This window comes from Barbus barbus (assembly GCF_936440315.1).
Source record: "Barbus barbus genome assembly, chromosome: 24".
Classification (NCBI taxonomy): domain Eukaryota; kingdom Metazoa; phylum Chordata; class Actinopteri; order Cypriniformes; family Cyprinidae; genus Barbus; species Barbus barbus.
The window spans coordinates 30,052,751-30,068,907 of NC_136752.1; the positions used below are offsets into that span (position 1 = coordinate 30,052,751).

The 16,157-nt window shown below is 33.9% G+C and overlaps 1 protein-coding gene across 1 annotated transcript; it reads left to right on the top strand.

Moving 5' to 3' along the window:
• The first annotated feature begins 1,873 nt into the window (after positions 1–1,873).
• LOC306844068 (E3 ubiquitin-protein ligase pellino homolog 2-like) lies at positions 1,874–15,745 on the top strand. The gene is made up of 6 exons (XM_079375930.1): positions 1,874–2,181; positions 8,829–8,958; positions 9,040–9,141; positions 10,109–10,306; positions 11,526–11,711; positions 14,941–15,745. The coding sequence occupies exons 1-6, from the start codon at positions 2,108–2,110 to the stop codon at positions 15,526–15,528; spliced, it is 1,278 nt and encodes a 425-aa protein (XP_079232056.1). The 5' UTR covers positions 1,874–2,107; the 3' UTR covers positions 15,529–15,745.
• The last annotated feature ends 412 nt before the right edge of the window (positions 15,746–16,157 follow it).

The following is a 16,157-nucleotide window of genomic DNA, read 5'->3' on the forward strand; positions in this document are numbered from 1 at the left end:
TATATGGCAACTATTATCATAAAAAAAGATCATTGCTTTAATGGCCTGACTTGGTTTCTGTTGCGTCTGTGAGTCAAACATATGAGTGTTTTCATGTGTTTATGCCTGAAGCCATGAAGAAAAGACGCTCTGTTTACTTTTCTGCATATGCAATAAATCTGAAACATAATGCCTTCCATACGCTCATAACCCGTCCGTCACAGCAACTTAACTCTCGTGATGAATATAAAACGAGCTCATCTGTTCTGATGCGTGTTCACCTGCCAGTATTTATTCACATGCACTTTGTTCCAAACTCGTATAATAGATTGTCAGTGGAACACAGAATGAGTTATTATGGATTATGGACTCAGATTTGAGTTAAAAACATCTTAATGCTGGATTTGTTTGATCTTTTGTCTTCTCCAGATGTTAACTGATGGACTGGAGTGGTGTGGATTATTGTGATGTTTTTATCAGACTCTCATTCTGACGGCACCCATTCACTGCAGAGCATCCAGGAACAGAGACAGTCTATTAAAACAACAAGTCTGAATGATTTAAAGAAACACTGAAGAGGCATTAAACGCTCACTATCACTGGCTATCAAACAGTGACTTTAAACACAACGACCAGAGAAATAACAACAACAACAGCCAAAAGAACTCAAACATATATTAATTCTTATCATATTTCAGTAAATTAAGCTCATAAGCTTTGATTGAGCAAAATAAAGTGGTGTAATTATTAGCACGAGGTCCTCTGGGTTTTTCAGTTCTGTAACTAATCATTTTCAGTTATTAATACTTCAAATGTAATTAGAGCCACTTGATGTTTTATATTAACGATAAAGCAGGATTGAAAGTGTTGTGGTAACTTAAAAAAAATCCTTGAAATTAACATTTTATTTCAGCTAGCTGTCATATTTCTCATTTTAATTTAGTTCAACTTGATATACTAAAATAAGTCAAACTAAAATAAAAATAAATGTGTGTGTATCTATGTATATATATATTAGTGCTGTCAAACGATTAATCAAAATTAATCGCACCCAAAATAAAAGTTATTGTTTACAGAATATATGTGTATGTACTGTGTATATATATTATGTATTTATAAACTCACACATGCATGTATATATTTAAGAAAAATATGTTATGTTTATATATTATACATATTTATAAATAATATAAATTAAATATATATATATATATATATATATACAGTGCCCTCCATAAGTATTGTAACAGTAAGGACAAAATTGCTCTGTTGGCTGTGGAGTCAAGTGCAAATATGATTAAAAGATGAATATGAGACAAAACTACAGAATGTCACATTTTATTATTAGCCGTTTCAACATATACATGTTTTACCAAATAAAAAGAACAGCACTTTTAGAGTTCATCCCTCTCATTGATGTGAGTTTACATGGTTTAAATAATGCAAACACTAAAATTAAATAACCTTTTATGAACTAAAAAAATAAATAAGTAACTGAAATAAGCATTTGAACATTTTTATTCTATTGTGTGATCCCATGACTACTGAAGTATTTAATTGCATCACTTCCATCACTTCTAAAGCTGTTTAGCGTCTCGTTTATGATCCATATTCGATTATGTTGGACTCCAGCATCTGTTTTACACTGACGTAATGCTCAAAGATAATCCGGGACACGTGACTGAGCGCAACGCGGGGGGGGGGGGGGGGGGGGGGGGTCACAGATTCGTGAATGAAAACATAAACTTCACTTTAATCCTTCAAGGCTTTCAGCTAAAGATGTTAATCCATTATATGTCACCAAATCAGTAATCTACAATCATCTTGGACGCGGAGAGAAAGTGATGTGAAAGACGTGTTACTGCGCGTCTCCCCCGCCGCGCTCATGGTACGGTCCACTCCGCCGCGAGCCGTTCTTTCATCCGCCACCGCTCAGTTCTGGAGCAGATGAACGGATTCGGTCCGGATTTTCACGTTTTACGAGTCACGGAAGAGCCATGCGCTCGCGACAGCCGCTGTGCGGAGATTGACGCGCGTTTTCCGTCTAAACCAGCGCTCGGTGTGTTTGAGAGACTCGCGCGGATTCCAGGGCTCGATCCGCGGACCGGAGTAACGGAGCGCCGGTCCCATGTTGCAGCCGAACCAACACGACCGTGACCGCTCCAAAGATCCGGTGAAATACGGAGAACTGGTGATTCTCGGGTGAGTGCTTCGCGTTTACTACGGATCCTCGTTTACCGAGTGTTTCAACGCGAGCTTGAGTTGAGCTTCCCGTAAAACCGATTATTGAGCATATTTTCATCACAGTTACATGAAATGCTAGGCTATAAATGATTTGTGTTGTTATTAAGATCATTAGACATCGTGGTGCTGGTTAACCAGACATTAGTGTTTAGAACCTGTCAGTAAAGTTAACTAGTACTAGTAGTCCACCGATATTTACATCAAAAATATATTTAATGATAGAGAACTAGACGTATAAGATATTGAATGCTTTTTTATGCAGTATTTATTAGAAAAGCACTAACATTTAAGTGACGATATTCAATGGTAATGAAAACCAAACATGTCCAAAAATAAAATAAAAAAACGCATGTTTACAGTATTACTATTATAATGTCAAATAACGTTATTAACTAGCACTTGTAGTCAACCGATATTTAAATTAAAATATTTAATGATAGAAAACCAGATGTATAGGATATTGATTGTTTTTTTTCACAGTATTTATTAAAGATGCACTAACGTTTAATTAACGATATTCAACGATAATGAAAACCAAACATGTTCATAAATTGTAAATAAATAAAAAATGGCATATATGATATTATGGCATATTTACATTATTATATCAAATAGTGTTATTAACTCGTACTGGATGTTGGCCGATATTTACAGAACGGTATGGCCGATATTTACATGGAAACTTTTTAATGATAGAAAATGAGACATGTAGGAAATTGAATTCTTATTGTACACAGTATTTATTAAAAAGGCACTAACATTTAATTAACGATATTCAACGATAATGAAATGTCCATAAATTGTAAATAAACAAAAAATAAATAAAAATGACCACATGCACGCGGTATCCGATCTTTATTATGGCATATTTGCATCACATTTACATTATTAATATTATTATGTATAATAAACCTGTTAACTAGTACTAGTAGTTGACTGATATTTACTGAATGATATGGCCAATATTTATATGATAACTTTTTAAAACGCGAAATATATGAAACTGAATGTTTATTTGACACAGTATTTGTTAAATTGCATTACGTTTAGTGTTATGATACCAATCATGTCCATACATTGTAGAAAAATAATATTTTTCAAAATTGTAAATATAACAAACATGATTGGAGTGTGTTTTACAAGAAAACACAATTTGATTCTTTCAATATTTCACATTCAATTCAATGTGTTACTCGCAGTTTCTATGTAATTATTTGTGAAATTTACCAGCAATTTCTGATTGAAAATTTCACATTTAATTAATTAATTAAAAAATAATAAAAATGTATACTGTAAAAAAAATTTTTTTGTTTGTTTGTGTGTGTGTTATAAATAAAACCGAATATTGAAGTACATTTTACAAGAAAACACCATTTCGGTTTTTCTACTTTCACATTTAATTCAGTGTATTACATGCCGTTTCTTTGTAATTCTTTTTCTTTGTATTTCTGGTGAAAAATTCATGTTTAATTTATAAGGTTAATTATAAGAAAATATAAAATTACACTGTAAAAAAAAAAGAAAAGATGTTTGACGTTGTAAATAAAACAAGTACATTTTACAAGAACTCTATTTCAGTTTCTCTATTTTTTAAACGTCAATGTGCCTTTGTGAAAATTTGTGAAATGTAACAATTTCTGAGCAAAAAGAGTGTCTTTTTCAATGTAGATTCTGGAAGTTAAGCAGATAATCTCAGAATGGTTGCAGTAATGCATTTATCCAAAGCAACTTACAATAGAGGAACAGAAGCAATTCATCAAAAATATTCATAGTTCGGTCTCACAAATAAAGGATCTTTATTGGCATTGATTGTTCTGTGGCTCATTTTGGAACTTTTCACTGAAAGCAGGAACCAAAAATGGCATTGCTGTGAAAAACCCCTTTTAAGAGTGTATAACAATGTCAGCTTTGTTAGAAAGCTGGATTAGGAAGTGTTTTATTTGAATCGATGAATCAGCCAATCAGGTGCCAGCATCAGCCAAATATCCCGGATTCACGACTCAGTCTGATTTATGAGCGTGTTATTAAGCGGAGCGCAGCTGTGAGCGCGTGACAGGATCAGGAAACGAGAGCGTAACATGTTTCCACCCACATGTGTTTGTCATATCAGGAACTCCTCTGATCTGCACACGCTCAAATCATGCGCCATCAACATGCAATTACAACATAATCTGCATTCCCCTGCTCTAAAACCAGATCTGCATCAGGAACACTTCATACGGCTGCATGCATCATGGATTTAGTTGTTGTTATGCTTTGTTTTTCTATTAATATTAATTAATAATGCCACTTGAGAGCAGTTTGAAGTGAAACAGGCTATAAAATATCATTAGTGGTGTTTGCTACAGCATGCATCTGTATTATTATTACTTTATTAAGTGATCAGATAATAAAGAAGCATTATTAATAAAAGTGTAAGCACTGAAAGGTTCTTTGAGAACCAAAAAATGGTTATTCTATGGCATCTCTGTAAAAAATCACTTTTGAAACCTTTATTTTTAAGAGTTTAGAACTTAGATCAATTATTTTGACAGTTATTGAACTGAATTTAATCAACGCTGAACTGAATTCACAATGAACTGCATTGAATAATGACACTTTTGTCAGTTTTGTAGAGCTGAAATTGAATTAATTTCATATTTGATGAATTTACAACATTAGCACTAGCTGTGTTTCCATCCCCACTTTTGTGATATTGCACAAGAAATGCTGGATGGAAATGCCAAAATGCACATAAAAAGGCACAAAAATGTGCATAAAAATCTTATGCACTCAATTGAGAAGTCGTCATCCATGTAAACTATGATGGAAGCACATTTACTAAATAAATTCTTTGATGTGCATCAAAAATAATGTGATTTTGCCTCAACCAGCGGGCCGATCACATTAAACATGCATATGAGACGGTGGTTTAATCGTTCTGAAATGCCTGAGCCAAAGTCGGTGTAATGACATCCTAGAATATCCCACCCTCCAAATACAAGATAACATGTTTATTACGTTTCATCTGCAATTTATTATGCATGAGAAAGGAGCCAAAACTTCAATTTTTCTTTCTGATATTTGGCTCCAGTTTCACAGGAAGTGGCTGTTTTGTTCTCTCAAACTCATTGAATGCTTTATTTTAGGTGTTTTATGCGATATTCCAGTTTTATGCATTGAATTTGGGATGGAAACTTTGTTTTATTTCTGTGAAGCTGCTTTGAATCAATCTGTATTAGGGATGCAAGATATTATCGGCACGATATCGGAATCAGCCGATAATGGCTTTAAATGTAAACATAGTCATCGGTCTGATATATACAATTATGCTGATATGTAGATTGTGGTCCTTGAAGCAAATTTGCGGAGCGAAGCAGATTAAATAAAGCAGTAACTGATGTCAGTAATGTGTAATATATATATATATATAATATATGTATATATAGTTCTTTTTTCAAACAGATTATGAGCGCTGAAAGATTTTCAGAATGTTTACAACTTTTTTTCTTTAAACCATCTACAAATGTAAAATCTTTAAATAAAATGTAAAAGGTTACCACTGCATCCGTCTGAAAAAAAGTGATTGATTTTTAGTTGATTTGTAATTATTTTCAAAGCTCTCAATGTACTCTCATTATAAAATAACTTCATTATTGTATGTAATTCTAACAAATAAGTTTTTGTTAAAAAGTAACCAAAAAAAAAAAAAGTTTAGAATCTCTGCACATGAGAGACTTGGTGTTGTTTAAAAACAAAAGGAAATATATCGGCATCGGCAAAAATGAGTCGAAAAATACTTATTTACTCAAAAATAATATCGGCAAAATCCAGTTTCGTGCATCCCTTATATGTATTGTATAAAGCGCCATATTAGTGACTTGACTTTTGGTCCAGAGAGTGAGAACACCCTAGCAACCACATAGCAACGCCCTGGCATGTCATTGTTCTGTGCATTGTGGCTCAACATGAACACATGCATTGGTGCATCTCAACAGAAACCCACTGTCAGGTCAGAATGCCACTATATAGAGGAAGAAGATGCGTTTGAATATTTCATTGTGAGTGTGTGAGTGTGTGAGTGTGTGTGTGTGAGTGTGAGTGTGTGTGTGTGTGCAGTGCTGAAGTGGCACTTTGACCGCTGTGCATGCAGTCGATGTGTTTGCAGCACTCGCTCCTCTGGACGCTCCGGCTCGTTTAACAGCAGAATCAGTGAGGTATATGTGAACATTCACCTGTGCATGCACTAAAATGCACTAAAGCGCTGGGGTTTCTGTAAACGAGCGTCAGTGCAAGTGCAGCTGTGAGTGAACAAAAGCGCCTTTCTCCGGCGCGCCGTCTCCTGGACTTATTATGGACGTCACATGCATGCGATTTCCTCTCGATATCCTCAAATCTCTAGAGTTTCCAGCGCTTCCAGCCCTAATCTGGCACCTCGGTGTCTGAGGGTTTGATCTGGGTTCGTTCTGCGCTCGGCTCACAATCTGGAGTGAATTTCTGCTGATTTATTAGAGTGAATCTGTTCATGACGACTCTTTATTCAATCATAATTGAGCAATCTGTCATTTACTCACCCTCGTGTTGTTCTTTCCTCTATAGAGCTTGAAAAGAGATGCTGATGTTTTCTGTGCCATCGATGTAGACAGACATGGTTGAGCTCTGAAAAACACCGTAAAACATCATATCAGAGTTTAAATGACTGTGATTTAGTAAAAAACAGAGAGGGCAATAATACCCTAAAAACATGTCAAATATAAAATATACATGCAGATGTACATAAAATACAGGAAAATATGTTTTTTTATGGTTGCACCATGAATAATGAAAATAAAAATATAAATGAAAAAAATTTATATGTAAATATGCAAAATATAAAAATACAGCACAATTATGTTTGGTCGCACCATGAATAGCAAAAATAAAAATAAAATATATGTAAAATGTAAAATATTCATGCAGATGTACATAAAATACAGCAAAATCAGTTTTGTTTTCTTGCACCATGAATAACAAAAATAAACGTATAAAGGAAAAATAAATAAAAAATCGCTACAATTATGTATAAATTTAAACAATGTAGAAATACAATGCAATTCATATAACATGAACAGTAAAAATAAAGAAAATAATTTAATAATAATTAATGGTATGTTCTACAAACAATGAGTGTGAGTGTGTATGCTGTAATGACATATTATTAGCCAAAAGCAACAGTAGAGAAATGTTTATGAATCCCTCGAAGCTGCTGGGACAGAAAACTAGATGCTCGTGAGAAGCCTGACATCATCAGAAGCGTTCGTTATCATTGATGGTGACAGAAGTTGTGATACTAATGTTGTTTTTCAGAGTATAAACATGATTTACACAGAAGAACGATGCAGAAATATAGACTGGGATGTTATGTCTCAAAAAAACTCAGAACTAGAAGAACGAAGAGATTGTGTGATATGAAGTTTGGAGACTTACAGTAAATTCACTATATAAATCTAGAACTGTGGCATTTTAATATTATTTATATACTATTGCACTTTTTTTTTTAAATTAAATTATTACTTTTACACTTTCAGTTTGCATTTTAATTTTATATATTTATTAGTGCTGTCAAACGATTAATCGCATCCAAAATAAAAGTTTTTGTTTACATAATATATGTGTGTACTGTGTTTATTTATGATGCATATATAAATACACACACATTATATAAGATATTTTATATAAGATATAAATGTATTCAATATATAAAGTTAACATATTTTCTTAAATGTATACATGTATGTGTGTGTATTTATATATGCATCATAAATAAACACAGTACACACATATATTATGTAAACAAAAACTTTTATTTTGGAAGCGATTAATCGTTTGACAGCAGTAATTTTTATTAGTGATGCTGATGATGTGTGACGTCATTTTGATCAGTGTTAATTTTCTTTTCGTTTTAATTTTTGTTCAATTTTAGTTTTAATTATTTTATTTCCAGTTAGTAATTGTGATTAAAAATTAAAAAGTTTTTCACCAGATATAAATGTTTTTGTTCTATTTTTTTGTTTTAGTTTTATTTCCAGTTACTAATTATACATCTTACACTAAATTAAAATTAAAAATGTTGCTTTGGCAACTAAGTGAAATAATGTTTCATCTTATATAAAATTTCAGCTATATATAAAAAAGCCAATAAGTAAATAATTGATGAAAATTTCAGCTTTATTTTTTATTAAAAATTCTTTTTTTTCTTTTTGTAGATTGTTTTTTTTGGTTTGTTTTAGATGATAAACACAAACCTGTGCAAACCATCTCATCTGATCAGAATCAGACTCGTTATTTATAATATTAGTTTGTCTGTTTTGAGTCTTTAGTTTGTTCATAATGTGAATCACACTGATTCAAATTGATTCGTTCGATTAATGAATGAATCGTGTGATATTTTGGTTTGAGTCCACATAAAAGAGAGAATAATAAAGTGACATGAAGCACCTTTAATTTCTGATTAGTTGTTGCACCATTTTTGAAGGAAAACAATATCTTTATTGTGCTATATGGTTACTCATTCTATGATATAATGTCTGATGTGCTGTAAAGCATGTTGTACTGCAGTCTTTAGCGTCTGTGCTGCTGTGTTGCAGGTATAATGGCTCTCTGCCCGGAGGAGACCGCGGTCACAAGAGGAGCCGCTTCGCTCTTTACAGAAGGGCCAAAGCGAACGGCGTCAAGCCCAGCGCCGTGCACATCCTCAGCAACCCACAGGACAGCAAGGTGCATGCTTCCTTCACGCTGTAGTGCATTGCACGCGGTGCATTGTGGGATAGTGACGCTGCGTCTGACCTTTCGTTGCAGGCGGTTAACAGCAGGGGGCAGCACAGCATCTCCTTCACGCTCTCCAGGAACCAGACCGTGGTGGTGGAGTACTGCCATGATAACGACACAGACATGTTCCAGGTCAAACTCACCTATCAATTCAGTAAATGTTCAAATACTATTTCAGTTGCACAAAAATCAGTTTTAAATGAACATTAAAGGTCCTTGCACACTGAGTTTTTAGTGCGGTCAAATGATTAATCGCGATTAATCGCATCCAAAATAAAAGTTTTTGTTTACATTATATATGTGTGTGTGTGTACTGTGTATATTTATTATGTATATATAAATATACACACATACAGTATATATTTAGAAAATATTTACGTTAATACATTTATATATCCATATTCTTATATTTTGTATTATATGTAAATATATTTAATATATAAACGTAACATATTTTTCTAAAATATATATATGCATGTGTTTGTATTTATATTATATATTATATTTGCGGTTATATTTACGGTTTTATTTTTTAGAAATCAAGGAATTGCGGTTTTGAATGGAAATATTATCAAACGTTAGATTTAAACATTTAAACACAATCATAAGAGAAAAGAGCGACCGCATTCAGTGAAGCACCGTGAGTAGAATATATCTCTAGGTGGCATTCACACAGAATGTGTTTTTGTGCTGATAAAGATGCGTCGCGGCATTTAAATCTGAATTAACCTCAGAACGATCTCAAAGTAAAAAGAGGAGCTAAAGTCTGGTTTTGTGCTGGCTGTGCATTAAAACTAAATTGATCCTTTAAGTGATGAAGGATTTTGACAGTAATCAGTGTTGAGCACTACTTTAAGGTTACCTCTGCCTGCTTTAAATGTTTGAAAATGATTAATAGTTGAAAACAGTTGAAATTTGTAATCAGTTTAACTAAAGTAATTGAAATAGTTACACTACTTATTATATTTTAGTTAGTGTAACTTGTAATCTGTAACCTGTTACATTTCCCAAGTAAGCTTCCCATCACTGACTCACGGGTCAAACGGAGCAGCCCATAATCTAAAGGTGAGATGTGATGTGTGTGATTGATGTTCTGCAGATCGGCCGCTCCACAGAGAGCCCCATAGACTTCGTGGTGACAGACACTCCAGGAGGATCCAAGGAGAGCGAAGACTCGTCCTCGGCGCCCAGCACCATCTCCCGCTTCGCCTGCAGGATCGTCTGCGACCGAAACCCGCCCTACACCGCCCGCATCTACGCCGCCGGCTTCGACTCCTCCAAGAACATCTTCCTCGGGGTCAGTGTGACAGCAGGGGTTTGCAGGGGGCCGCCAATTATTAATAGAAATAATAATATTGTTAAAATATCAGTCATGAGTAACACAGCTATATCTGTAGCAATAGCCAACAATACATTGTATGGATCAAAATTATACATTTCTCTTTTATGACAAAAATCATTAGGATATAAAGATCATGTTCCATGAAGATATTTAGTAAATTTCCTACCGTAAATATATCAAAACATAATTTTTGATTAGTAATATGCATTGCTAAGAACTTCATTTGAACAACTTTAAAGGAGATTTTCTCAATATTTAGATTTTTTTGCACCCTCAGATTCCAGATTTTCAAATAGTTGTATCTCAGACAAATACTGTCCTATCCTAACAAACCATACATCAATGGAAATATTATTTATTCAGCTCATCTCAATAATAATAATAAAAAGAGAAAATCTGAGAGGTTTGGAAATTTGAATCTGGAAAAGTATGGAATTTTGAAATGGAAAATATGTTGGAATTATGAGGAAATAAAGCCAGAATTGCGAGATATAGAAGTTGTGAGAGAAAAAGCCACAATTACTGATTTACAAGATTTTTCTGAGGAAACAGTCAGTATTTCGAAAGTCTCAAAGTTTATTCCTGAATGTATATCTCGCAGTTCTTAGAAAAAAAGCTTGCATTGTGTGATTATAAAATCAGAATTGCAAGGAAAAAGTCAGAATTGTGAGAAAAAAATGTCCCAGTTACCTTTTTTATATTTTATTCCATGGCATAAAAAAAAGAATTGCAACACTCAAACTCAGAATTCACAGAATAAAAAGTTAGTTTTATTTTTTTATATTCTGTGGCAAAACAAGCTTTCATAGAGACCTCACTATTTTTATTACCTTAATATTTTTATCGTGCTTGAGCATTGTATTTTTAAGGCATCATGGTTTTTCCCACATTGATGCATTAGGCAGTAATGCATCACGCTTTCATGCAAAGGTGGCACACAGAGGCGCTTCTGAAGTGGCATTTGTGCATCTTTACACACTGTTTAATGCAGCTCAGATGTGGCATGAATGCATTTACACAGCAGATTTCGAGTTGGGTCAGAGCTCGTATAGCTTAATCTAGCTTTTAAACACGTTGCATTTTGACACAGGCACAGAGCAGCCTTAACTGTTGCATTCGGGAAATACATTTGATCAGTTCATGCACTTTCCTAACTGATGCATCTGTCACGCAGGAGAAAGCAACTAAATGGAAGAACCCGGACGGTCACATGGATGGACTGACGACTAACGGTGTTCTGGTGATGCATCCTGTGGGTTTCCCAGAAGAGCCCAAGCAGGGCTTGTGGAGAGAGATCTCGGTGTGTGGAGACGTCTACGCTCTCAGAGAAACCCGATCCGGGCCCATCCGCGGCCAGCTGGTAAACACCACAACTAACTAACCTCTTAACCACAAGCGGCCAGATTCAGGGCTCATGATGGAACTAAATTAGAGCTGCACGATTAATCGTTAAAAGATCGCGATCTCTGTTCAAACACCCACGCAATCTAATTTCTAAATGACAGCGATTCACCTGTGTCTATTAAACCTTTGAATAAAATCATCCCGGAGCATTCAGATCTGCCGCTGACACAGAGAGCAGATATTTACCATGTTTGGGTAAGAAACAGCTTCATAAACAGTCTTTTTAACTACACGGTATTATTTCTGTCTTACAATCATTCATATCATCACAGAAATACTGGGATCAAAGTTTATCGTTCGGATATAAACATTGATGTCTATGGTTGTGATCAAAATAGAGCTAATCACGTTTTGAAAGTAGCTGGCGCTTCAAATAAAGTTTGTGTCTATTGCATTGTTTCTCCACTAGATGGCAGCAGGTGACTGTTAAACAATGTATGTGTCATTGAATCATTCATTCGAGAGATAATAAATATACAATAAATGCCGTTTTGACGCTGTTTAATGTGGAGTGACAGAGCGCTGTAGCGCACATGAACTGATCATCTCCTGCGCTTTAATACTAGTTATAGCACAAAATAAACTTGAAAGAGTACAACTCCGTACCCTGTCTTGTAATTACTCAATCAGTGTTTCAGCCGCACAAAGACGTCAATATAACGGCTTGTAAACAATGTAACGTCACATTTATCTCAGAAAAAACATATTCAGTGACCATAAACTCATTAATCAGATAGAAAAATAAACTGTACAGAGGGGCATTTTGCTAAATATATGCACCATATAATACATTCATTATAATTTTTACTGTTCTTCAATGTTTAATTTATATTTTATGACAGCTACCATTTAAATCTAATTGAAGTAGAAATATTATGTAATTGTAACTTTTATTATAAAAACTTCATTAAGTGTAATTTAAGCAGTTGTATAGCCTAAAAAATCAATAAACAAAAATTGTATTAAACTTCAATATTTTAGTAATGCAGTACCAACTGACTCTTCGTGTATATTTTACAGCATTTTTTGGCATGTGTACCTGATATATATACAAAATAATCAATATTGAATTGAATCGAATAGACTGCAGCAATTAATATTTTGTCACACATTATTTAGTTTAGTTCAGAATCGTGATTCTCGAATTATCCAGAATTGGCCGCTCTAGACTGAATATGCTGTGAAGACAGAGCTTTAAATCCTGAGTGTTTCTAAGCACACGTGTTATAATGCAGTTAAATGATGTGTTGGCCTAATAACAACCACATCCACTCATTACTGCCAATCACTACTGCTCTTCATTACTCTGTGAAGCGCACAAACGCTCTGATCGCTGGCCTGCGCGTCTGCACTCTTAATGTGATTCACATCTGCAGTGAGAGCTTCTGAACGATGGGAGACCTGTGAAAGCCTCAGTCAGCAGCTGATTACTTCCTCTTTATATCCACAGATTGAGTTAAAGACCTGCAGTGAACTGAGAGAGGCAGATTTTGGAGAAATAAGTTGTTTAAAAGAACATTTTGTTGTCAGGCTGCATGATGTGGAGGGAAATGTAACTGCGATTTTTCTGATAAAAATTAATTAATAATAAGTTGTAAAAACGTTTTATACTTTTTTACTTTATGAATAAAAAATGTAATTGTGATTTCCATTGGGGACAAAAACAAAACTCAAAGTTTTGGCCTTTTTGTGTGATTGATATATCAATATAATAATACAAATAATAATAATAATGATATTAATACATTATTATTATTATTGTTATTAATAATGATATGATTTTTTTGTACTATTTAATATTACTGTACAATTTCATAATATTAGTAGTAGTATTTAAGAAAATAATAATACATTTGTTTTATAGCTTAGTTGTAATGAAGAAATTAAGCCATAAACATTAGTATTATAATTTTACAGTTGTACTTTAAAATAAAATTATTATATAATTTTTTTCCCCTTTTTTAATTTTACAGTGAAATTATAATAGTAATATTTATGTATTTTTTTAATTAGGTAATTTTTGTTTTTATTTACTTAATATTGTTATCATTATTATTATTATTACAACATTACAATTTTACAGTTCAACTGTAAATTGTTGAAATGAAGACAGCCGTAAGCATTAGTATTGTAATTTAACAGTTGTTCTTTAAAATAAAATAATATTATATTAAATTAAATCTAACCATTATTAGTTAACTATTATTTTTTATATATATTTTTTCATTTTACAGTGAAATATTACAATAGTAATATGTAATGTTTTTTAGTCATTTGTTTTTTTAGCTATTATTAATATTAGTATTATTATGAAATTATTCAACAGAATAAAAAATATTGCTATTGTAATATTTCATAGTATTCATTATTTATTATCATTTTATAGCAATATTGATGTAAATAATCAAAGAATTTGGCCAAATTGTGCAGCCCTTTAAATATTCATTTATATAGTTCTATTGTATTTGTTTTTTGGGGGGGAGGGTTTGTATTTAATAATTTAGTTATTTAGTTATTTTTATTAATTTATTATTGTATTATTTATCATAATTGTTTAGCAATATTGATATAAATAATCAGACAAATTGTAAAAAATAAATATAAAAAACTATTTTTATAGTTCTATTGTATTTTATGTATTTATTAACTTAGTTTAGTTGTTTTTATTTAATTATCATTGTATTTATTTGTTCTATTGTATTTTAGTTTTTGTATATATTAATTAATTTATTTATTATTGTATTATGTATATTTCTATTTAATTTTTGTATTTAATAATTTTATATTTATTTATTTAAAATTGTCTCGTATTTTTGCATTTAATAATTTTCTCTATTTATTTATTATTGTATTATTTATTATTATTTTTATTGCATTTTTGTTTTTTGTATTCAATAATTTTCTCTTTATTTATTTATTATTCAATTATTTATTTTATTGTAATTTTTGTTTTTAATAATTTCCGGTTTATTTATTTATTATTGCATTATTTATTATTATTTTTATTGTATTTTAGTTTTTTCTTGTATTTGATAATTTAGTTATTTTGTTACTTTTATTTATTTATTATTATTGTATTATTTATTATTATTTCATAGCAGTATTGATGTAAATAATCAGAAGATTTGAGCCAGGCCTGCACTCAGCCGGCATGTTCAGTGAGAGTTGTGTTGCTGTTGTTGCAGGCGCAGGGTGAGAGCAGCGCTCTGCAGGACGGTTCTCTGGTGGATCTGTGCGGAGCGACGCTGCTCTGGAGAACGGCGGACGGTCTGCTGAAGGCCCCGACCCTGCGGCACCTGGATGCCCTGCGTCTGGAGCTGAACGCGGCGCGGCCGCAGTGTCCGGTGGGCCTGAGCACGCTGGCCTTCCCCAGCCTCCCGCGGAGCCACAGCCTGGAGGAGCGCCAGCCTTGGGCCTACCTGAGCTGCGGTCACGTGCACGGCCGGCACGACTGGGGCCAGCGGCCTGAGGGCCACCGCGAACGCAGCGAGGGCCCCGGCGGCCGCCGTGAGTGCCCACTCTGCCGGAGCCTGGGGCCTTACGTACCGCTGTGGCTGGGGGCCGAGCCGGGCTTCTACACGGACGCCGGGGCCCCGACTCACGCCTTTGTGCCCTGCGGTCACGTGTGCTCCGAGAACACGGCTCGATACTGGGCCGAGACGCCGCTGCCTCACGGGACACACGCCTTCAGACCCACCTGTCCCTTCTGCTCGGCCCCGCTGGCCGCCGGTCCCGGGGTCACACGCCTCATCTTCCAGGGCCCCATCGATTGATGAGGGGGCCAAACGAGGGCCGAAAGGAGTCTGTGTTAGAAATATGCTGCCTTCAAGTCACATCAGTGTCGTTTATATCTTATTAGATATCTTATATGATATGAGACCCTGGAGCACAAAACCAGTCATAAGGGTCAATTTTTTGAAATCGAGATGATTTCTACATCATCTGAAGCTGAATAAATAACCTTTCCATTGATGTATGGTTTGTTAGGATAATAAAAGGACAATATTTGTCTGAGATACAACTATTAGAAAATCTGGAATCTGAGGGAGCAAAAAAATCTAAATATTGAGAAAATCTCCTTTAAAGTTGTTCAAATGAAGTTCTTAGCAATGCATATTACTAATCAAAAATGAAGTTTTGATATATTTACGGTAGGAAATTTACTAAATATCTTCATGGAACATGATCTTAATATCCTAATGATTTTTGGCATAAAAGAAAAATGTATAATTTTGACCCATACAATGTATTGTTGGCTATTTCTACAAATATACCCCAGCGACTTAAGACTGCTTTTGTGCTGCAGGGACACGTATGATTCTTTAGGGTCTTAATGAAAAGTCTATAACATACTTTCGTTAAAATTTCTCAATAGCTGTTTCCATCCACCTATTTTTATGTG